The sequence below is a fragment of the Mandrillus leucophaeus genome, unplaced genomic scaffold, assembly GCF_000951045.1.
Source record: "Mandrillus leucophaeus isolate KB7577 unplaced genomic scaffold, Mleu.le_1.0 Scaffold377, whole genome shotgun sequence".
Classification (NCBI taxonomy): domain Eukaryota; kingdom Metazoa; phylum Chordata; class Mammalia; order Primates; family Cercopithecidae; genus Mandrillus; species Mandrillus leucophaeus.
In genome coordinates this window covers 965,522-990,662 of record NW_012103998.1, presented here as the reverse complement: position 1 = coordinate 990,662, position 25,141 = coordinate 965,522, and the positions used below count along the sequence as shown (strand labels likewise).

At 41.8% G+C, this 25,141-nt stretch overlaps 1 protein-coding gene across 3 annotated transcripts in view; it reads right to left on the bottom strand.

Annotated features, from left to right (window-relative positions):
- The window catches only part of NTN4 (netrin 4), a 133,037-nt gene that overhangs the window by 106,910 nt on the left and 986 nt on the right, over positions 1 to 25,141 (bottom strand). Inside the window, exons 1-2 of one of the 3 annotated variants that reach the window (XM_011990314.1) lie at positions 25,122 to 25,135; positions 21,813 to 22,342 (exon numbers count right to left, since the gene is read on the bottom strand). In XM_011990314.1, coding sequence (XP_011845704.1) covers positions 21,813 to 22,286 — 474 coding nt within the window. In that variant the 5' untranslated portion in view covers positions 22,287 to 22,342; positions 25,122 to 25,135. Of the gene's footprint in view, positions 1 to 21,812; positions 22,343 to 24,652; positions 24,806 to 25,121; positions 25,136 to 25,141 lie in introns of those variants that run through there. The other 2 variants (XM_011990316.1, XM_011990315.1) reach the window with 2 other exon arrangements.

Sequence of the window (25,141 nt, the reverse complement as noted above, 5' to 3'; positions counted from 1 at the left end):
TCTTTAGAAGTTTCACTTACATCTTTTAAAAATATCTTCCATTTCTCTCTGCTACATGTTCATGTTCTTGAACATATGGAGTATATTTGTAGTAGATGATCTAATGTTCTGGTTTGCTAATTCTACCAGCTGTGTCATTTCTGGATGTTTTTATTCATCAATTTTTCTTTTGGTTGGGAGTCATACTTTCATGCCTTGTAATTTTTTATTAAACATTAGACATTGTGAATTTTACATTTTTTGCTTGATGGATTTTGATTTATTTCTCTAAAAAGGGTTAGACTTTGTTTTGACAAGCAGTTAATTTATTTGAGATCACGTTCAGCTTTTTGAAGATTGCTGTAAATTTTTTTTAGGGTGAATCCAGTTTTGCCTTTATTTTAGTGCTAATTTAACCCAATTACAAAAGTTTTCTGAGGGCTCTACCTGTGAATTATGAGGTCTTTCCAGTCCAGACAGTGAGAAAGTGAACTATTCGCAGCCTCAGAGGAATACTAAGAATGATTCAACTACTACTTTCTGACAGTTCTTTATTCACTCTTTTAGAGTTTACCTCACATATATGCAGCTTAGTATTTAGCCAAAAACTTAAGGAGATCTTTGTGTATAGACCTCTGGACTTCTCTTATGTAACCTGCTCCTCCCCATATTCTACCCAACAAATTCCAGCTGCCCTGGCCTCCTCGAGGACTCATCTCTCTCTCTTCAACTTAGTGGGTCCACTGGACTCTGGTTCTCCTTCCTATGTGGTGGCTTGGAAATGTCCCGTCAGCAATTGGGGCAATTGTAGGGATTGTTATGTTTGTTTCTTCTTTCTCAGAGTACAGTCTTGTGCTGCCTGTTGCCAATGTCTGAAAACAATTGTATCATCTTTTTTTGTTTGTTTGTTTGTTTGTTTTCTCCTTTAAGCTGTGTGTTTGTCGTGGGGAAAGAAGAGGCGGGCAGTCATTCCTGTAGCAGTTAATCCCTCATGAGCAGAAGCAGAAATCTCATTTCAAACTGATAAGTTTTAAGAGGTTGGGACTTTTGGAGTGTCAGGACTGAGACAAAAGGAAAAATTAATCTGATTTTAAGGAGATTAGTTTGAACACTAAAATGTAGTTATTCTGTCTTTCTCATTCCTTCTTTACTCCATCTCCCTTTCTTCCTTAAAGGGGAGAGGATTCTACTTGAGATTGATTTTCCTTTAAGCAAATGGAAGTTGCAAGAATCGCTTCCTATATAATTTGTTGTATTAGGAGGTATCCACAGCATCTAAATAGCAGAAACTATAGTGTTGCAGATATCCTTTTTTTCCCCCTGAAGTAAATGAAAATTACAACAGCTCTGGGTAGATATTTCACTTCTTGGGTTAAAAGTTCCTAGACTTTCATTTTGGTCCTGCTGTCATTCAATAGGATCAGAACAAAGCTATGCATACTTCCATGCTTCAGTCAATTAACTGTAATATCGAGGTATTTTAATGCAGAATGTAAAATTCTGTGCATAGTAAAAGTGAATTTTCCCGAGGCAGGACAAATGAGATATTCTTTTTTTTTTTTTTTTTTTAGAGGGGGTCTCACTCTTTCAGGCTGGATGGAGTACAGTGGCGCGATCTCTGCTCACTGCAACCTCCACCTCTAGGGTTCCAGTGATTCTCCCACTTCAGCCTCCAGAGTAGCTGGGATTATAGGCACCTGTCACCACGCCCGGCTAATTTTTTGTATTTTTAGTAGAGATGGGGTTTTACCATGTTGGCCAGGCTGGTCTCGAACTCCTGATCCGAAGTGATCTACCCACCTCGGCCTCCCAAAGTGCTGGGATTACAGGTATGAACCACTGCGCCCGGCCCAAAAGAGATATTCTTATAAGTAAAGTGCATTAAAAGACATTGGAAGAGTCACCTATGTTGTCTAATTTACCTATAAAACGTAGTCACACTAGAAAAACGATAAACTAGGAACACTTAGTTGTGAGCATCCAGAATAATTCTTTAAGTCTACCTAATTATATCTACATTTCTATTAACACATAGCTTTTTTCTTTTATCCCCCTTTTTAAGAGTGAGACAACTCTTCAGCTGGGCGCGGCGGCTCACGCCTGTAATCCCAGCACTTTGGGAGGCCAAGGCAGGCAGATCACAAGGTCAGGAGATCGAGACCACGGTGAAACCCCGTCTCTACTAAAAATACAAAAAATTAGCCAGGCGCAGTGGCGGGCGCCTGTAGTCCCAGCTGCTCGGGAGGCTGTGGCAGGAGAATGGCGTAAACCCGGGAGGCGGAGCTTGCTGTGAGCCGAGATCGCGCCACTGCACTCCAGCCTGGGGGACAGAGCGAGACTCCTCTCAAAAAAAAAAAGAGTAAGACAACTCTTCAACTGTAATGAGACCAAATGCTAGTGAACTTATCCATGGTGGCAAAACCTTTTAGCCATTTTTTCATGTTTAAGTCATTAAAGTTATTTTATTACCTCCTGTTTATACCCTTAATTAATCTTCCTTATAAAAATGCATATATATACATATCCATTATTCATATTATATATGTTAAACACGTTCCCTGACTGGGTGCCACAGAAAACCACCACAGTTGGCAATTAGCTTGATGTTAAAACTAATTGAGTTTCTTGTTGAACATGTGTGTGCCTACTGGGGATTTCCAAAATGCAAACTTAGACTAGAATGTACTTTCCATTTTTTTCATTCAAGAGCCTTTATCAGGAGCAACCCCAATGTGCTGATTAAGGTTTAAAAAACTTTCAAGTTTTAAATGCTGTTACCCTAGTAGAGAGATCCTGGATACCAAACAGACTTCAAAGGGACCTCCAACTTGCCCTTAGCCACAGACAAATATTTGCTGTTACTCTAGTACTCGGCAGCATAGGGCCACTTTGTCCTTCACTTGTAGGAGACCTTGAGGATAAGTACTGATCACCATCATGAAACGTTTTCTCAGTCTAGATGAATCTCATGTATCTTTTCCCATTAAGTTTCAGTTTGAAGTATGAGGATTAGTTGCAAGCGTTGAATTAAGAAAGAGAACTAAAGGCTGAGTCAGAAAAAAAGACTTGCAGAAATAAAGACCAGCAATTGGCTTTAAAAGTAAAAAGCAGTTATTTTTCTCTCTACTTTGTCCTATATGTACTGAAGTATGATCAGTTTAACTGAAAGACAGGTGAGTCTAATTCATATGATTCATATAGAGACAGAAAACAGTAAATGCTGTGAAATTGTCTGTCTCCTTTTGCTCATGGAGTAGAGATTTATATAGGAGAGCTGAAAGTACAGAGTTTTTCAGGATATATAAGCATTGGGTTTACAGAGCAAGAAAGCTCACAGTAGAAATTCTGGGCTCGAAAGAGAAATTGGCTAACAATCTAACGCTCATTTCGGCTTCTAAAACTGTTTCTTTCTTATACATTTAGATAAGAAAAGGCATTTCTAACATGAATCAATTGCAAATGTGGCTCATATAAATTCTGACTGTGTCTCTCATCATCAGTGTCATTTTTATTTTTAAATAATGACAAAGCCATAATTAAATAAGATAAAAATCCTAAGTTTCTGTGACCTTAAGCCTTTTCATAAAGAAATACTTGTTTATTGGTTCAAACTTTACTTATTGAGGAAATGCTTTGTATCAGGCACTCAGACTCTGGATACAAAAATGGATAAATTAATAATGCATAAGATTCCAATTGTCCTCTAATTCTTGAAAATTGATCTCTATCAAAAGTGGTATTAGAAACAGCTCAAAATATTTTTAATAATCAGAAGAGAACATGAGGTCATTTAACTGAAATTTCTCAATGCAAGAAGTTCCTCTATAATGGCTGATACCCATTCATTCTCTACTAGCTCCTACAGCCTCATCAGGCAGCATGTTTCAGGTTTAGACAAGTTAATTATCAAAAAGTTCTTCTGTGTTAAGCTAGAGTCTGTTCCCTGTAACTCCTAATACTGGCCTTGGAGCTATACAAAATGTCTATTTTGGCCAGGCGTGGTGGCTCAAGCCTATAATTCCAGCACTCTGGAAGGCCAAGGTGGGCGGATCACCTGAGGTCAGGAGTTCAAGACCAGCCTGGCCATGGCGAAATCCTGTCTCTACCAAAAATACAAAAAGAAAAAAAAAAAAAGTTAGCCAGTCATGGTGGTGCGCACCTGTAATCCCAGCTACTCGGGAGGTTGACGCAGGAGAATCGTTTGAACCCAGGAGGCGGAGGTTGCAGTGAGCCGAGATCATGCCATTGCACTCTAGCCTGGGCAACAAGGGTGAAACTCCATCTCAAAACAAAACAAACAAACAAACAAAAAAACAAGTCTATTTTATCTTCAATATGAAGGTCCTTCAAAGGTTTAAGGGCAGTCAACGACTTAACTTCTATTCTCCAGGTAAATTATCTATAATGTCTCATATCACATAGTTTCTACACCATTTACTACTCTTGCTAAGTAGCAAATGACCTCTCTGTAACTTCTAAGCACATGTTACTAGTGACGGTGTTTTCTAGACATTTTCCCTTCCATGATGTCAGGTGAATTCTAGCCTCTATTTCTGAACCTTTCTTTTTCCAATTTTATTTTTTTGATCCACCTAAATTTCAAAGATTTTTCCATAATGTAATATTCAGATTTTAAAAGACCTAGAGTATTTGCAACACAGCTGTTGGGGAAGAAATAAAGCTGACTGAGTGGAGACGGTAACATGAGAGAGAAAAATATGTTTTTATGAGACTTATTATTTACATAGCCTCTTGAGCACCCACTTCTAATCATGGTAAAACCAGAATGCAAGACTGAAGTTCCAATGTCATTATTTTGGGAGGTGAGAAAGGGGAGGAAAGAGTCACTTCCACATCTGAATTAGAGTGTTCTGATGTGACCTGCACATTTCTATAACATCTGTCATTGCATCATTTAGTTCATAAGAAAAAAATATTTCTGGTTACATGCCAATGAAACTGACAGACCAACTAGTTGTCAAAGCTGAGGTCACAGAGGGGTGGGGTTGTGGAGAGCCACAGCAGTAAAACATGTAACTGTCCCTTGAGCAGCTGAAGTGACGCCGGAGGCTGACTGGAAACTGAGCAGGAGATTAAAATGGCCTTTGAGGATGACAGCAATTGGAGTCAGCTCTATAGGTAACAGACACCCTTGGCTACACTCACAGCACCTGCCAGAGCATCTAGAAGTAGCTAACTGCTTTATTAAGTGGGCTTTTAAAGAAGGAGAGCTGGCTGGGTGTGGTGGCTCACGCCTGTGATGCCAGCACTTTGGGAGGCCGAGGCCAGCGGATCACCTGAGGTCAGGGGTTTGAGACCAGCCTGGCCAACATGGCGAAAACCCGTCTCTACTAAAAATACAAAAATTAGCTGTGCGTGGCGTCAGGTGCCTGTAATACCAGCTACTCAGGAGGCCGAGGCAGGAGAATCGCTTGAACCCAGGAGGCGGAGGTTGCAGTGAGCTGAGATTGCACTACTGCACTCCAGCCTGAGTGACAGAGCGAGATTCCGTCCCCTGGCCCCGCCAAAATAAAGAGCTAAAAAAGCAGCAGAAATAATACATCACTGAACTCCTGGCTGTCACTTTCTACCTGTGCCTGGTGCATGTTTTATAAAGTTCTTGGAAAACCAGTGTGTGTGAGAGTTCTGATTGCAGTACTTCAAATTGAGAATCTTTTACACATGTTATAACTCCCTAACTTGAACAGGACCTTAAAAGAGGTTTTTTAAAGCATATTAACCTGTCATATAAATCATGAGGAGTGTCTATCCCTAATAAAAGAATAAAGGCAAGTCCCGAAAGGGAAGCCAGAGGAGGGCTAGAAATCTAACTCGTTCACTCACTCACTGCAGAGCAGCCTCTTAACAGAATCACTTGGAAATTCCTTCATGAGTCTGAAATACCAACCAGATGTAGGTGGATACATTTCTTTCAGTTTTGATAAGACATTTTACTTTAAGCTCATACTTGTATCTTACCATAACATTGCTGTCTAAAAATATCTTTTAAAACATAGTTCCTTATCTTGTACTTGACATTCATAACACAGTTTAAAAAGAATTTGTAAAGTCTCAGTAAATATGTCAAACTAAATATGGAATGAAGAGACATGAATTGTTCTTTGTACCTCTAATTTGTTCACTTTTATCTAAACCTAACTCCCACTCTATTATTGCCTGTCTAGGTAGATGACTGGGCTACTGCTTTAATGAAAAGATACAATTCTTGTGTTCACTTTATCTACTATTAAATGCCAAGACTGATGTTGTCCTCTAACTCAATGTCTGTCCAAAAGTGCTAAGTAAATACATAGACCCTCAATGCTCTTGGAGACTTTGACAGTTGACCAAAGTTAGTACAGGAAGTCCCTAACTTACAACTGGGTTGTGCTCTAAAGATGTATTTGTAGGTCAGTTGTCTGGGCTTTAGAAGGCATTTTGTGTCTATTTTGTTTACTACCATATCCTCAGAGCCTGGGAAGGTGCTGGACACATAGAGGCACCCACATATTTGCCGAGTGACAGGATGAACTGGCCCCAAAAGTCTACTTCACTAATAATGTAATATAATTATGATTATTAATAATAGCACTTATATAGTACTTAGCCATTTATAAAACATGTTTATATATGCCTTATCTTATTCTTTCTCACATTGATCCAACTTTCAAAGGAAGAATCCAAGGCCCCTAAAATACAGAGATAGCCTTTCGGGGCACTTTTGAGATTTGAGTGTGCAATGAGAGAGATGGAACTAGACAGATAATAGCAGAAGTGGAGAACCCACTTAAGAGCTGGCACCACCAGAGCCTGGTGACAAACTAGAGCCCGACTCCTACACGCAGACTGCCATATCGTGTCTGGTATCATTATGAATATAGATAAATGTCATCCATTAATAAAAAGCAGAGACTCAGAAAGACTTAGGGACTCCTTTCCTTTTTCCTCTGCCTTCCTTTTCTTTGGTAGTTAAGTGACATCCTTATGTTCAGTGGCTAAAAAGGGTGCTCCTCTTACGGTAGCAAGAAATGAGATTTCCCTAAAAGAGTTTCACCAAAGTTATGGGCTCCTGCATAGCTAGCTGGAAGACTCAGTGATCTTGCTAAGCAGTGTCCAACACAAGCCCTCTTCTATTGGAGTTGTTGGATGTAAAATATTTTCTTAAGTCATAATCTATATTCAGAGTTAAATGGGACATTCAAAGGTCTTGACCTAAGCCTCTGAATCTGGACATAAATCCTCTCTGTACCGTTTCTCACTGTAGATCATTCAGCCTTTGCGGAAACATTTCATGGGATGAGAAACTGAAGGGAGTTCATTTGGTCTTTGGATACATCGAGTTTTTTAGAAAGTTACTTGGTCATACTCTCGCCTTTTGAAAGCATCAGAGCTCATTTAATCCCTCTTCAAACATCTAAAGAATGCTAGCAATTCCTGAACATCCATAAATCCTCTCTCATAGGCGAAATATCCCAAGTTAATTGTTCATTATATAACGAGGTTTCTCATTGATCTCACCAGTTCTGCTCAGCTTTCTCTAGGTAGGAATATCTTGACCTGAGCATAATATTCTAGCTGTGCTTGCCTAGATGGGAAGACAGAAGGACTGTTCTCTTCTTTTGTTTGGAGCATTATTCTTCCACGAATGTAGCCTAAGATTGCATTCGCTTTTTTGGCAGTCATGGTATACTATTGACTCACGTTGATCACAGCCAACTAAAACCTTCAGTTCTTTTTCACATGAATGGCTGATAAGTCACACCTCTCTGGTATAGTACAGCTGATTTTTGTAAAAAGGAATTTATATTTATCACCGTTAAGTTTAATCTCATACATTTTACTCAAGAATCTTTCACACTGTCCCCTGAGTTTTCTTTCTTAAACAGTTCTGATTATGTTATCTGTACTCAGAAGAACTGTTGATGGATCTCCACTACCTACATGATTGAGTCCAAACTGCTTCCCATGGAGCACCCAGGGCGGACCTCATCTTCCTCCATCTCCCTTTCTTCCCCACCCCCCACCACACCACTCTCTCCAACCACTCTCAGGATTGGCTTTCCTTACCCAGGTGCACTTTTCCATGGAACTCCCTGCTCTACCTTTCAATTATTACCCATCCTTTAAGAGACAGCAATTTGAAAGTCCCAATCAGACTGTGAACTCCTTAAAGACAGGAATACACTATAATGAGGTACAGGTAATAGGGAAGAGGCACAGCTCAGAAATTTCTCACAAAAAAGTTTACTTTGTTTGTTTTGGCAAGGAAAATAATATTTAAACCTCTCTCACTGAAGAAAGTTTTCTCCCCCAACTAGTTTCTCCTCCCAGCTCCAAAAATACAGGTGAATTGAATGTAGCTTAGCAGTGCTTACGGAGAGAAAGTAACAAGCTTGGCCATTTATCCCAGTGAGCCAAATAGCTGCACAAGCTTGTCCACAGTGTCACAAGGCGGTTGTTTTTCAGAACCACAAAACAACTCCCCTTGCAACCAACTCAGCATTGTGACAAAGAGCCCAGCTGGGAGCATGAGGCACCCTTCCCAATCATTTCCCATATTGATGAAAAAACTAAACAAACCCCCCAAGTGAACCTTCAGATGCACCTTGCACTGTTTTCCAAGAGGTGGTGATAGATCTGTACCTTTCCATCTAAACAGGAGCCCTTTGTGCTAGGCCTTTGCAGACTGGGAATAGAGCCTGTGGTTTGGATTTGCAGAGGGATGGAACCTATGACATCGTCCTTGTTGAGATCACACTGACCAACTGCCTGCCCGAGAATCTGTCATCCTAAATGGCTAACCTATGAGACACTTAGCAAGTTATCTCTCCAACACACTGCTTAGTGTGTCTGCACATCCCTTATTCTGCCATAAACGTGCTTTAAACCATATGAAGCAATACAAAGTTGTCATCAGTAACAATAACAACAATAGTGCAAGAGTTGGTTTACTTGACCAATATCTATTGAATATGTCAGGCAGCACATGAGATGCTAAGGTAGTGTTTCTCCAACTGTGGTCTGGGCTACCTTAGGGAGCTCGCTAAAGAATGTGATAAGTGCTATGACAGAGGTGAATGTTGGATGCTGTGGGTGCACGCATGTGATGCATGTGTACACTGCACCTAACCCAGAATCTTGGTGCAAGGTGAAGTTTAAGCAAATTCCTTAAGGATGAGTGGGAATGATCTAGTATTTCTCCATCTACCCTAAAGTATTTGAGTGACTTAATTAACTTAAATGAATGAGAGGCAGGACTAGGGGGAGGGGATCAGCAAAGGAGAGCCCTCCCCCACCAAGCCAAGGAGGGTCAGGGAGGAAGAAAGAACATGGCACAGTCCAATGGATCCAGCTAGAGGCTACAGCTCAGTAGGCAGGGATGAGACAGGAGGCCAGGGGGGCACTCAGACAGGGCCTAGCCAGCCGCATTCAAGAATGTGGACTTCATGACAATGCAACTGGGGAGTCGCTGAAGAGTTTTAAGCAAGGAAGTAACATTTGTATTTTTAAAATATCCTTGAGAATGCAGTATAGAGAATAAATTGGGGAGCAAGCGAGACAGAACAGAACATTCAGGAGAATGCTGCAATTACGCAGAAGAAAAATAAGGGTGGTTTGCTCTAAGATAGTAGCTACAGGGATGGAGAGAGGCATACCCACTAAAGAGAGACCCAAGTGGCAGAATGGGAGAGGACCTGGTGGATGATTGAAGCTGGCTGAAGGAGAGAAAGGAATTGAGAGAAACTCTCAGCTTTTTGCTTTGACAGGCTTCTCTGGGTTAGACAGCAATGCCATGTATATATCTATTTTCTCTGTAAAGCAGGAGGCAAGCTCTTTAGCTGAGAGTGAGCAGGGGGTTTGCAGAGGGGTCAGGGAGAAGAGAGAAGCTTTGAAAGAGTCTCTGCAGGGAAGAAAGAGAGCGGAAGGGAAGAAGGACTTCCAGGGAAGTTTCAGGGCAAACTTAAGACTGGAAAACATAAAGGCATCTCTCAGTATGATTGTGTTGTTATTTTCTCCAGTAGCGTTCAGTTCTCTAGGCGAAGGAGCAAGAAGATGAACAGTGAGATTAAGCTAGGATTGGGATGCGATGGAAGGATGAGGGGGCAGTGGAATTGAGAGAACCGATATTAGATTCCAGAGAGAAAATCGTGGGGGCAAGCTAAGTATCACGTCCATTTTTACAGACAAATAGGAGCCAGAGCACAGATAAAATAAGTGGTCTACTGGGACTTAACTTGGAATCTTAAAAGAAAAACTTCAGCCAAATTCAATTTAAAGGAGTTTAATTGAGCAATGAATGACTTGCGAATTGGGCAGTCCCCAGAATCACAGCAGATTCAAAGAGATGCCACCGCAGCCAGTGGTGGAAGAAGATTTATAGACAAAAAAAAAAAAAAAAGAAATGATATTCAGAAATTAGAAGTGAGGTACAGAAGAACTGGATTGGTACAGCTTGGCCTTTGCCTTATTTGAACACAATTTGAACATTCGGCAGCGTATGAATGGTTGAAGTATGGATGCTGGGATTAACCAAGACTCAGCTGTTGTTACAGGTGCATACTCCTAAATTAGGTTTTCAATCTTTTTTTTTTTTTTTTGAGATGGAGTTTCACTCTTGTCACCCAGGCTGGAGTGCAATGGTGCAATCTCCGCTTACTGCAACCTCCGTCTCCTGGGTTCAAGCGATTCTCCTGCCTCAGCCTCCCGAGTAGCTGGGATTATAAGCATGCACCACCACACTCAGCTAATTTTTGTCTTTTTAGTAGAGACGGGGTTTCACCACGTTGGCCAGGCTGGTCTTGAACTCCTGATCTCAGGTGATCCACCTGCCTCGGCCTCCCAAACTGCTGGGATTACAGGCATGAGTCACCACTCTCGGCCAGTTTTCAATCTTGTTTACCTATTAAATTAGGTTACAGTTTGTCCACAATGGCTCAGATATAGAAGTACAGAGTCCTTTTCAGGCCATATTTAATTTGCTTTAACAGAAGTGAAAATCAGAAAGAGAAATGGCCAGAAGCGACAAACGGGAATGAGTAAGAAAGGTGGGATGTAGGGGCTGCCAATCACCTGGTTTTGGTTTCTGCAAACTACACTTTCTCAGCACACTCCCCTCCTCAGAGAGGGTGTCCCAGTGGGCTTACATTCTTCTGAGCTTTCCTGATCATCAGAGAGGGAGCTATGGTTACAAAAGGAAGAGCTTTGCACCCATTTGGATGTGTTAGGATGGAGGGCAAGGATGAGGGCTCCCGGAGAGTGAGGTGCCAGGCTCTCCTGATGCAGCACCAGTTTGATGTAAACTCCATTTACCTTTTTATTTGGGGGTGGTGGTGGGATCAGCGGCTATTTATTGGGACACAGAGTATGGGAGAAGTGTAGGCATCTGCTACAAAAGAAACTGGTGGAAAACCTCAAGGGCCTCAGAAGGGCCAGATTGGCTGAAACAAAAAGAAACAGAAGTTCTTGACATAGATTAAACAGTGTAAGAGGGTGATCACATCTTCTCTCTTCAATTCAACTTTAAAACAGTGAAGCCTTTTTCAGTAGCAGCCAGAAGACAGAGTCAGCACAAATGAACATGATGCCATGTAGAAAGCATGTGAATATTTTTCATAATTATTTTTGTTTTAGGAACCGGGATTATGAAGTGTAAAGTAACATCAGCAAACATAGCGGAGGCCTGGGAAGACTTCTGCTCCTCTGCCAGTGGCAGGAAGGGGAGGAAGAGAAGAGAAATACGACATAGAAAGAAGGGTGTTGTTCTGTTTCTGTTTGCTCATTAGCAAGATGAAGCATCCAGGAAGAGAATTTGTTTCTTAGAGATAAACTGAGTGTATGCAAACTGCCCAGCACTGAAACTGTTGTATTCTACGATGATCTCTGAATGTTGGTTTTCCCTTGTCCTCCTTAACAGAACAATTAAATATTAATATATTCAATATTAATTAGAAGATTAATTGTTTTTTAAATTCTGCACACAAATTGAAATTGTGAAAGTATAAACCCTTTTACTTAAATAGGATTGTCAAGGTAGACGCTCTCCATCAAATTCTGTAAATCAAATTTCATAACATTAAGCAATGTGTACAATGCTATATTTTAACTTTGTTTCCAATACTGTGATAATCCAGGGGCATTCCAAAAAATTGCTCCGATTACTGAATTTTTGAGAGTCAAAAAAGGGTGAAAAGTTAGATAATTTCAACATGAATGGAATATGAGGCCCTCAAAATCTGAAGGTCTCTAAAATCAACATTTCTCTTTCAGCACAGTATTTTCAAAGTTCTCTTCCTCCTTCAATATAGCATTCCAACTATTGCTCCCTCTCCCTTTTCCATCATCATTTGTTATCCGGTTAGTACTTTGCCTTGTCCCTGCTTGTTTTAGGTCATGTTTTGAAAATGTGAAATTGCTGTTCCCAACTTCTCTCTCACCTGTCATTTTAGAGTTTGCACCCACCATTCTGACTATGGTAACCCAACATAAATCAATTCATGTTGTTGCTTAATTGAACAAAAGTTGGACCCATAAATTAGTGAGATCTGTTTTCTTTCTTTTTTTTTTGAGACAGGGTTTCACTCTGTTGCCCAGACTGGAGTGCAGTGGTGTGATCATGGTTCACTGCAGCTTCAGCCTTTCTAGGCTCAGTGATCCTCCCACCTCAGCCTCCCTAGTAGCTGGGACTACAGGTGTGTGCCACCACATCCAGCTAATTTTTGTAGAGAGGGGGTTTCGCCATGTTACACAGGCTGGTCTCAAACTCCTGGACTCAAGCAATCCACCCACTTAAGCCTCCCAAAGTGGTGGGATTATAGGCATGAGCCACCATGTCCACCCAAGATTAGTTGCAAAAGTGTTTTCAATAATGGCAGCATTAATGGACTAAGTTTAATCCTCCCTTTGGCTCAGTTCTTAGAACTTTCTCTTTTTTTTTTTTTTTTTTTTGAGATGAAGTCTCACTCTGTAGCTCAGGCTTGAGTGCAATGGCATGATCTTGGCTCACTATAACTTCTACTTCCTGGGTTCAAGTGATTCTTCTGCCTCAGCCTCCTAAGTAGCTGGGATTACGGGTGCCCACCACCAGCTAATTTCTTTGCACTTTGAGAGGCTGAGGCGGGCGGATCACCTGAGGTCAGGAGTTCAAGACCAGCCTGGCCAACATAGTGAAACCCTGTCTCTACTAAAAATACAAGAACTTTCTCTTTTTTCAATCCATACTCACTCCCTTGGCAATCTCATCCAGCTTCATAGCTTTAAATCTCACACATATATTTGGTCCAGCCCACTTTTCTGAACTCTAAACTCCAGTGGCCTCCTAAGTATCTCCATGTGGATGTCTAAAAGGCAACTCATACTTAACATGTCTGAAAATGAGTTCCTGGTCTTCCTTTCCAGATCTGATCCCCGGCAAGTCTTCTCCATCTCAGTAAATGACCACTGCATTCTTTCAGGTGCTCAAACTAAAAACATACTTACTTCTTTCTCTTACACTCTACATCCAACCTGTCAGCAAATGCTGTTGGTTCTATCAACAAAATAGATCCAGAATTCAACCACTTTTCACCGTTTCTACCTCTGCCCTCTGTCCCATGCACCATTGAGTCTTGCCTGAATTATTGCAATAGGATTCTAAATGGTCCCCCTGCCTCTTCCCTCACCCTTCTTCCCTCTTTGGTCTTTTCTTAACACACAAGCCAGAGTAATCCTACTAAAAATAGATAATATCACCCCACCACTTAAAATCTCAAAATCACTAATGGCTTTTTTTTTTTTAATTATTGTTTTTTTTTTGAGATGGAGTTTCACTCGTTTGCCCAGGCTGGAGTAAAGTGGCATGATCTCGGCTCACTGCAACCTCCGCCCTCTGGAGTTCATGTGATTCTCATGCCTCCGCTTCCCTAGTAGCTGGAATTTCAGGCACCCACCACCATGCCCGGCTAATTTTTGTATTTGTAGTAGAGACAGGGTTTCACCATGTTGGTCAGGCTGGTCTCGAACTCCAGACCTCAGGTGATTCACCAGCCTTGGCCTCCCAAAGTGCTAGGATCATAGGCATGAGCCACCGCGCCCGGCCTCCAATAGCTTCTAATATCACCCAGACTAAAAACAAATGACTTTATAAGTAAGCCCAGAATAACATATGGTTCAAATTGGGGCTCCTTTGAGGGAATGCTAAAAATAATGAACAGGATTGAATTGATCTAGGCATAAGTTTGGGTCATCCTGGGCACCTCTTTTTGAGGGCCCACATGCCCACACTTCCCCATCACTCTGATCTCATCTACTACACTGCACCTGGACCCCTGAGCTTTGGTACCAACCTCCTGGAAGACTGGAAGGTGCCAGGCAGACTTCCTCAAGGCCTTTGCTCTTCTCTATGTATGTCCACAACTCACCTCTACTTTCCTTTGGGTCCTTATTCGAAAGTCTCAATGAGGCTTTCTCTGGGAGCCCCATCTCAACATAAGCCCCTTCTCCCCACCAGCACCCATCTCTGCTTTATTTTTTTTCCTCTGCACTTATCACTATGTAACATTCTACATATTTTACTTATTTACTTTATTTAGCACCTTACATTTAAAATATGATGCAAAGCGAAACATTAATACGTTAGATGACTTCATTAGAAATACTACTTAAAGTAGGTAATAACTAGAGAAAAAGTACTTCCCCTCCCTGCAAAAACCAAACCGATCAAACAACAAAGTATGCTAAGTGGTACTGAAGAACTGTGATGTTCATTCCCGTACAGCTTATTTTAAATGATCTTGGATAACACTAAGTGCAGAGTCTTCATTTGTTATAGATACTTCTTCTATCTAACGTAAAAGCAGTAACTTTATTATGCAAAGTGCATACCACCATATTACAAATTATCAGTCAAACTATATGTTGTATACAATACCTACTGATTACCAGAGAAATTTAGTTTTAGCTTTTCTCTTTTTTTTAAAAAAAATTTGGAGTTATAATAAAGCCTAATCATATAAATAACTTCAAGGCAAACTAATCCCAGCTCTGGAATAGGTTAGCTCAATAATTATAGCTATTATTTGACTCTGACTGCGTTATTTCAACTCACTGGGTTTCAGTTTCTTTGTCTGTAAAAGAGAGTTAATATTGGTGCTTAACTAAGGAGCTTCTTGTGAGAATAAGGGACGCAGTGCACTGGGAGTACCTGGCAGGTGGAAAGGCTTCAATAGCTATTAGCAGCCATCATAACTTGTGACTACTGCTACTGCGGAAATAGGCATGAACAGATTTCACCAATGGAAGACAACAAGTAGTTAACCGAACAGTTGTGCTTAGAAAGCATTCCTACTCATATACGACTTTGTTTTATCTTTTATGAAATTCCAAATATTGGCCGGGCGCGGTGGCTCACGCCTGTAATCCCAGCACTTTGAGAGGCCGGGGCGGGCGGATCACAAGGTCAGAAGATAGAGACCATCCTGGCTAACACGATGAAACCCCGTCTCTACTAAAAATACAAAAAATTAGCCGAGCGCGGTGGCGGCGCCTGTAGTCCCAGCTACTCGGGAGGCTGAGGCAGGAGAATGGCGTGAACCTGGGAGGCGGAGCTTGCAGTGAGCTGAAATCGCGCCACTGCCCTCCAGCCTGGGCGACAGAGGGAGATTCCATCTCAAAAAAAAAAAAAAAAAAAAAAAAAATCCAAATATTGCTTAACATATCATAAATGTAAATGCCCACAAAACCATGATTAAGTAATTTATCATTTTCTGCACACTTATGCCATACTGACTTTATCACAAGATACTGAAACACAGCCCTTTCCATGGCCTGGAGACAAATGAATACTTGGATCTTGAAAGGCGTATTATCTACACAACGTATTTGGGGGATTAAGCATGCACTATCTCATATCATTTAATGAATCAGTCCATAAATTATCATGTTTACTCACTCACCCAGTAGGTTGTAAGGAGTGTGAAGGAAAGGAATGTATGTAGTTTTTGTATCTTTCACGCTACTTGACTTGGCACAAAGGCATTTCAACTTAGTATAGTGGAAATAGCACTGGGCTAGAAGTCATGAAACACAGATTTCAGCTGAGTAATTGAAGACAAGTCACTTCAACTATCTTCAGGCTGCAGATTACTCATGAGTAATATTCTTTTCCATTAACAACATTTAGACTCCTTTTCAAATGCTCTCATTCTAAGGAACACTAGCAAAAGGGGTTTTTACCAATGAATGTTGGGTTAATTACTATCCAACATCATTTTCCCATGCCTACCAGGTGAAAGAAATGTGATCCTTAATTATAGGGTTTGTTCACCCATTAAAACTTGCCAGGAACTCATGGTCCTTGTCACTGTCCTTTCTATCAGACACAAATCCTTCAATCTGTTTTAAAGATAGAAAACCTGGGTGGGAGGAGGGCGAGCATCAGGAAGAATAACTAATGGTGCTGGGCTTAGTACCAATCCTGTGCAATAGGATGATCTGTGCAGCAAACCGCTATGGCACACGTTTACCTGTGTAACAAATCTGCATATCCTGCACATGTGCCCCTGCACTTAAAAGTTGGAAATAAAATTGTTAAGCTTGACTCTCTCATCTTACCATGTCACTTCTATTTCTCCGTTTGTTTATGTTCCCCATTTCTCTTTTTTCTGCTTTAATTGAATAAAAGTAATAATCAATTTTTAAAAATAGAAAAATAGCAGACCTTCCTCTGCCAGCATTCCCCATCCCCTGCCCGGTTTTGTTTTGTCTCCTTAGTATTTACCACACTCCAACATAACATGGATTTTACCTATTTGTTCTCTATCTCCCCATCCCCACATTAGAATCTGAGGTTCATGGGTACCGGGATTTTTATGTGTTTGGTTCACTGCCATGTCCATGCCACCTGGAATGGGATCTGACACATAGTAGCTTGAAAATTATTTGAATAAATGGGTGAATAAACACTATTTAAGATCCTCTATTGGTTGCCCTTCCCACACCATAACTAATCTCATGTGACTACCAACTCATCTTCTCCACGTTAACCAAGGTTTCTGATCCTCATCCCTGGCCCAGGGCTTATTCATTTCTCCCTGCTTGTCATATCACTCATTTATTCATTCAGTTACAGACGTATTGACTGCCTACTGTGATGCAAGCAATGTGCTAAATGCTAGGGACATACAGGTAAATAAAACGGATACAAGTCTTACCCTCTTTACTAATCCTTTACTTTTTTTTTCTTTTTTTTTTTTGAGACAGAGTCTCACTCTGTCACCCAGGCTGGGGTGCAAGGGCGTGATCTCGGCTCACTGCAACCTCCGCCTCCCAGGTTCAAGCAATTCTCGTGCCTCAGCTTCCTGAGTAGCTGGGATTACAGGTGTGTGCCACCACACCTGGCTAAATTTTTTTGTATTTTTAGTAGAGACAGGGTTTCACCATGTTGGCCAGCCTGGTCTTGAACCCCTGACCTTAGGTGATCTGCCTGCCTCCCAAAGCGCTGGGATTACAGGCGTGAGCCACCGTGCCCAGCCCAATAATCCTTTTCTATTCAACGATTACTTTGAGACCCAGCTACTCCCTCTGTTCTTGGTTTCTCTGTACTGCTGTCTGACTTTACAGTCCTGCCTTTGAATGGTACATTTTCATAATGCCCTGGAGAAAAATTTTGAAAATCTGTGGGCTTTGGTTACTATCCAATTTTGAATAGAGTTCTTTTAATAGAGAGTTAATAAAGCAGGGAGCAAGTCATGCTCACTCCTAAGGAGACAATAACTACATCCTTTTAGAGTTGCTTTTGGGCCACACTGGAACAGATGCTGTTTCCTAACAGTGATCATCGCAATTCCAGTCTCATGAGGCCTGACTGTGTGGCATCTAAGACGGTTTGCTACATCTCCCCACTTCCTTGTGTTTTCTGTATACAGAGGTAATCTGAGAGTGCTTCTTTTCCTTCCTGAAAAAGCCTAATTAACCCATCATTGTTAGCCTCAAGGTTATTATTATTGACTGCTCCAACTACATAGGAGGTTAAGCTCCCAATGGACAGAGTATTGATATGCAAGGATGCCTGGCCCCAGGCCTGTCTGTGCCTTTCACCAGGGTTTTGGGAGCACTTAAACCTCCATCCCAGCATTTCCCACGCTGTGCTCTGTGGATCATTAGGGTCCTGAAAGATAGTAATGAATTCTGCATGACAAGGGTTTCATAGCCAAATAAGTCCAGGAATGTCACATCCTAAATCTCCCATTTGGGGACACAGGGTACATAATGAGAATATTAATGTATTTATAAATGTTTCAATTTGTTAAACCCAGTCAGTGTTTCCCAGCCTAAGTTAACAATGGGATATTTTACTCTCAGTATACCACTACCACCTCAGAGGACATTACTACTCAGGAGAAAACTGTTTGGCAAATTCCATTTTACCTTCATGTCATATCCAGATGAATAGCAGCAAATGGCTTTAAGGGAGTGAGGGAGGAGGGAGATAGAAGATACTCCCCGCCAGTAGTTCTTGGGGGTCACTAATAGAGGGAGAGAACTTGATTTGATGGAACAAATACTAGACCTAAGGTCAGAAGAATTGTGACTTGGTCCTAGTTCTGTCACATAACTAACAGCAAATCATTTAAACTCAAGCCTCAATCTCATCTCCCAGGAAGGAGACGCATTTTAGGATAGCCATACCCCATTCTTTGAAAGAGCTGGGCAGTTTAGGAAGTTCCTATATAGCAGGTTTAATGTCTATTTAAAAAGTGTTCTTCTGGGTGAATTTTTGGGCCTATGTTTTAAGTCCTCTTTTGGATGACTGGTGCCTTCCATTCTGTTGATGGAGGTATCTGACTCTTTAGACTTGAAGCTCCAGGCTCTCAAAACCCAAAGCAGTATTTCTGAATGAACATTGGAAACAAATTAAGTCTGGCATATATTTATGCTAGCCTAATTAATAGGATAATACCTAGAGAAGTCTTAAGTCTTATATAGAATGGAGGAAAATATAGGTCTATAATATTACAAATAAGCCATAAATGAAATCTGAGACTTCTTATTTTTAAACTAGATTGACTAGCTTCTTTTTCTGAGTACACAATTTTCAAAGATGGAAATTGGTGACATGGAGTTGAAACTGCAAAATAAATTTGTAGCGCTGCACTGATTTATATTCTAACATGACAGAGGAGAGGAAGGCAATAATCATTTCTGGGGAGGCTTCCTGTGGTCCTTGAGTTAGAGAAAGACTCTTCCATTCTTTAACTCAGGAGAGAAAGATTAGTTCCCAAACCCATCCTCTGTAAAGAAGAAATTCTATAATGACTTCTTTAGACTTTACACTTGCAAATAAGGCTCAAGAGGGAACTAGGGCACGTTTGATGCTTTTCTTACCATTAAAATATGTCTGCTGAGGCTGGGCGCAGTGGCTCACATCTGTAATCCCAGCACTTTGGCAGGCCAAGGAGGGCGGATCACTAGGTCAGGAGTTCAAGACCAGCCTGGCCCATATGGTGAAACCCCATGTCTACTAAAAATACAAAAATTAGCTGGGCATGGCAGTGTGCACCTGTAATCCCAGCTACTCAGGAGGTTGAGGCAGGAGAATCGCTTGAACACCAAATGCGGAAGCTGCAGTGAGCTGAGATTATGCCACTGCACTCCAGCCTGGGTGACAGAGCAAGACTCAGTCTCAAAAAAGAAAAGAAAAAGTCTGCTAAAATAATAACTACAATTAAAAACACGAACTAAATTTAGAAGGTATCTGTACATTGAAATAACTTACATAAATGTTAGTCTCTATCTGCTTGGAATTTGATATAAACATTAATGACAATAAATAGTTTGGTTTTAAAAAAGACAAGATTGCATTTCCATATAGGTCAGTCCAAAGTTACAGTAGTCATCTCTAAATAATTGCTGGACTGTTGCAATAAATTTGCAATAAATTCAATGTGATATTTGCTAAATGAACATACCTGCCATCTGGTTACTCAAACTGTATTTTTGCAACTTCATAGATACACAGGGCCCAGTAGAGATTACCGTAGTCATCTTTAAATAATTGCTGGACTGTGGCAATAAATTTGCAAGAAATTCAATGTGATATTTGCTAAATGAGCATGCCTGCCATCTGGTTACTAAAACTGTATTTTTGCAACTTCATAGATACACAAGGCCCAGTAGCACTGAGATGTAAGAAGCCGATATGAGCCTGAGGATCAATTCCAAAGCAATTTGAGAGTTCAAGCCATTCATTTGTTTTCAGCACAAAGTGTTCTCCACATAACAAAACAATGAGTCTGACTTATCTGTCTCTTTCCTGTCCTGTTATCTTTAAAAATGTCCATCATGACAGGTTGCAAATGGGCTTACAATATTCAGCCAACTTTGAGGACCATGAAGAAGAATGGAAAACAGTTGGTGTGCTGCTTGCACCATGTCCTACTGGTTCTGGTGCCAGGAGCACTATTCTTGCTGGTCTCTTCAAGGTGCACACAGAAGAAGCAGCTGAATAAAATGGCAAAAGTCGTCATGTATCTATGGAAGTGGGGAAAGAAGGTCCCAAACCAACCTTTTCATCAGGCCCCTGGCAAGCACCTCCCCATACCACACCAAAAGCAGAATTAGTAGCATTGAATACAGTGCCTGAGGGGGTCAATACATGCTGATTATACACAACTACCTGGGAAGTCTGAGAATAGTTATATAAAGGATGCTGGAAGAGTGTTTATCCTAGTTTCTGTAGCCATGGTGATCCATGTATTGGACGTATGCCTAGCCCAGGCTGTCTCAACCTCGGTACATTGACATTTTGAGCTAGATAATTTTTGGTTGGGGATGGGGTGGGAAATGCTATTTTGTGCATTGTCTGAGGTTGAGCATCATCCCTGGCATCCCCCTACTAGATGCCAGTGGTGTTCCTCCCCCTAGCAAAAATGTCTCCAGATATTGCCAAATGTCCCAATGTCCCCAGGGAAGAGGGACCAAAAATCACCCCAGTTGAAAGCCACTTATCTAGTCTGTATATTCATGACATGGACCAGAATTAGAATGATTATACTCTCTTCTCTTTTTCCTGAATCAGTGTTTCTTCATCTACTTATTGAAGTATTATATTCTCTTAATCTGCTTTCATTCGGTTTTCTCTGTTCTCATACACCTGAGGGTTGGGGGCAGCTTTTCAAGGTACTGCCATATAAGTTAAGAAGAGCTCAAAAAAGACCTGTTTCTCCCTTAGGAGAAGGGAATATTAAAGAGAAAACATTCCACATGGAAATTGGATCAGTAGCTAAGGAGGCTGTTTTGCAGAATGAGTTTAAGATGACCTGAGCTGAAATTCACGTGTCTGTGAGCCCAGAAGGACCTTTGTATGTTAAAAGAAACTACTTTCATTTGTTTGCTACTGTCATACAAAAGTATCCTTCTGACAAACAGATTTTTTTTTCTTTCTTGGCTTTGTTTTTATTGACTTCCTATTTATATTAACAGTATCAGGAAGATACCCCTGTGGGCTCCAGGAACAGACTGTCTCAGTAACTCTTCCCCCTTCAGAAGCACGGTAAGTAGTCCCGAGAACTAAAGCAATGAGGAGCCTCTAGAGTGTTGATTTGTGTCTGCTCTTTTTTTATAGCGTGAAAAATTGGAATCTTAGAATACTGACTTAAACCCAGCCAGTGGGTGATCTGCTTGAAAATGACTACACATTCATACGTAAGGGTGAGAAATAATTTATGACAAATAAAGCTCATGAAAAATTCTAATTTCATTCATGTTGCTACAAGTATAGCTTCATGCTTTAAAAAAAATGTGGGCTGGTAACATTTTTCTATCTTACTTACAGTGTAGAGTTAAACAGGTGCCCTTACCTCTCCTCCAGTGCATGGAAAAGGACTGGAGTATTTAGAAGTACAAATAGCTCCCTTCTTGCCAACGTCATCTTCCAGGCCAAATGTAGCAGAGCAGTTAGTCGCGAAGTACTTATAAGGCTTCCATGTTCTCCCAAAGTCCTGGGAGCGGTCCAGCACCATGGCAGCCGGCCTGGGGGACTTGAACACCATAATTAGGTGAGTGAAGTAGAATTCAGCTTCCAGGTCTAACTGGATCTTTTCTCTGTGCACATCCTCCGCAGACTGCCACCACGTGCGAGGAAACCGGAAGGACGAGTCTGCCATGGCAGATGGCAGGTGAGCCAGGTGAGGATGGGCAGCATTGCACTTGTCGCATTTGGGCTGCCGACAAGTCAGATCCGTGTTCTCACTGTAGAAGCAGTACAGTTCGGTAGCATTCTGACCGCAGGTGGTGTCTGCCCAGAGTTTTCGCCCCAAAGCCAAATTTCCCATCCGAGGGTTGCAGGCTTTTTCACAGCGGGAACTCGCTCCAGCTACTCCACTCAGTCCTAAGAAAGGGAAAGCACACATGATGCAAGACAAACCCATCTGGAAAGCTCTTTTGTCCACCTAGTCCATCGACAACAGTCAAGGATCTCCCCAAAAGTGCTTGAGACTTTCAATAAATGGAAAATTCTGCCGTGCTCCACCATGTTCATGTCTGAGTATGAACACTGTTCTGCATTCACAATGCATTCATGTACGAGTGTGTGTGTGTGTGTATGCGCGTGTTTGCTTTTTATGTTCAGATGTAAAATTCACATCAGAGAAACAAACACTTTAGGCAGAGGACAAGAGGAGGAAAAATAGAACCACCAGGGTGAAGATTATTGGCCTAAAACTTTTCAAGTACTTTGCCTTATAAATGTTTTCTGTATTTCAAATACATTGATGTGTTTTTGAAGTCATGACTATAGAAAAACTATAATGTTTTTAAGACCACCTAAGTTAGTCTTTCAAATTTAATATGAGTCCTTCACATGATTTAACATGTTTATTATGAGAATGCATTTAGAAGGAAATGTGGAATTCTATTTTCTTTACATTTTTAAGCCAGTGAAGGGATAAATTCCCTAGGAAAAGCAGTATGAGATATTTAATAATAAATATACGATAGGTCCTCATTTAGGGGGAGGCAAAGCTAGAGACCTTTGGAGTTCAGATGTGCACTATCAATTTCTAACATTACGTAAACATAACTAAGAAAAAAACTCTGAACTGCCAAATGGCAGAAAAGCTTATTTTACATGCTGTCTCTTCAGGGTTTCTACCTGTGGCAGGTTATACAGTAGTCAACTGTTTGCTTAACAGGAGAGTGTCTACAGTCTGGCAGCCACTAACAGCACCTTTAAATATTATCTGTGAACTAAAACACCTTCTTTAAAAAACACACTCTTCCTCCCAAAGGTCCAACAGACTTCAATGTTTTAAAATGACTTAAAATGATAAACATTATCCACTTATTAACATTCTGACTACATACTATAATCCTTTGATTTGGGTTTGGCGTTTTAATTATGAATACCTTAAGCAAAAATCATCTATTTTAAAGGTTAAAACAGAGGGGAAAAGAGGGAAAAGGAAATCAAGCCCTAAATTCCAGCTAATTGAATGTTTCTGCTTCTTAAGAAGCAGTACCTCTGAACTGTTACCACAGTAAGGATTGGAGGAGGCCAAATGACAGCTTAGGCTGCAACAGAGACATTTCACACACTGACAATGGCCAACCCCACATAGCCTTGCAACTAAAGGGCTTCCTTAGGCGTTATTTTTTAAATGTCAAATTAAAGTGTGCATGATGCCTGGGTTCTGTTTGCTACTTTTTCTCATTAGCTGGGGCAACAGTTGCTTGTGGCCAGAATCACACAAACACACAGTGTGCTATGACTCACCTGTGAAAAATTTCGGGGAAAATCATATACTGCCTGTACAAGTATTTTTGACTTGAAACACTTGCCTTGTGATGTTTATTTACAACCTTTCAATGGCTTGCATGTTTTTGCCATAATATGGTTTGAGACGGAAAAGATTTTTTAAAGCTCATCTTTTAAGAGTGTAAGACTTAAAGTAAAATCTTAGGCCTTTAATACGTCCCCGGGAAAAATATCCAATACTTTTAAATGCCCCTAACCTCCTAAGTCCGGAAAAGATTTGAGCCAGATAAACAATCTGTGGGGCAAAATACTTGGAGTCTCTCGAGTGACTATTCAATGATACTAAGGATGCTCCTGTGACTCGGACTGGTTTGGGATGCAGACTGGAAAGCCTGGATTTTGCTGGGTGCCAGCGGCCCTCAGGGAAGAGTGGAACCCAAGGGAGGAGATGCGTGCGAAAATGTTCTGTAGCCACCTGCGTGTCTCTCTAGCCCAGGCTCCCCTTTCTGACGAGATCCGCACGAGAGAGTGGATGTCTGTAGACTCCCTCACATCTTTCCCCCTCACCTACAGGGCTGCGCTTACGCCTAACTGGAAGCCAGGTGACCCGCAAGAGGGAGGGAGAGGAGCAGAAGGGGCTCCCGAATACAGAAACGACGAGCCAGGAGCCGGTGGCCTAGGGCAGCCCAAGAAAGCCAGGATGGGAGTGGGAGGGAGAGGGCATCTGCCGACGCCTCCACCGGTTGTCCAGTTACCGAGCCAGGGAGCAGACCCGCCTCTGACCTCCCGCAGAGTTTCGGCCAGGGTACCAATTCCCCAGGGGCGGCCAGCCAGCTCAGTGCAAGCCCAGGGTGATCACCACCTATCGTCCAAGCCAGGAGTCCCACTGCGTTCCAGTCACTGCTCCGGGGAGAGGGCGCTCAGCTCTGCCCCAGGTGTCCTTACCTGGTTCTCTAGTACCCAGCACCAGGTCAGGGACGCCAGCGATCGGCCTCCACCAGAGACCGGCCCCGGCCCACGCGCGCCCAGGGTCCCTGGGCCACCCCTCCTCATCATTCCTTAGGCCATGAAGTGCCGGGGGATGGCGAGCTGGGTCCTTTGTTCCCTCACCAAGTGGAAAAGCAGTTTTTTAACAAGCCAAACTGAGAAAGAAACCCCGGTCGCAGTATCCCCGGCAGGGCGCACCCAGGATATCTGGTTATCCAAGCGCGTGTGTATCCCAGTTGTAAAAATAAATCAATAGTATTTGAAAGTGCGGAGCCCAGGGGAAAGGAGGCGGAACATGGCCACTCATTTCACCCTCGGGAGCAGCGCTCTGCGCTCGCAGCCCCGGCTCCCCTGTACCTCCGAGTCCCGAGATGGGTTAGAGAAGCAGCGAGGAAAGGGGTGGGGGCCCCGCCGCGTCACCACCCACCTGCGGCCACCACCGTGCAG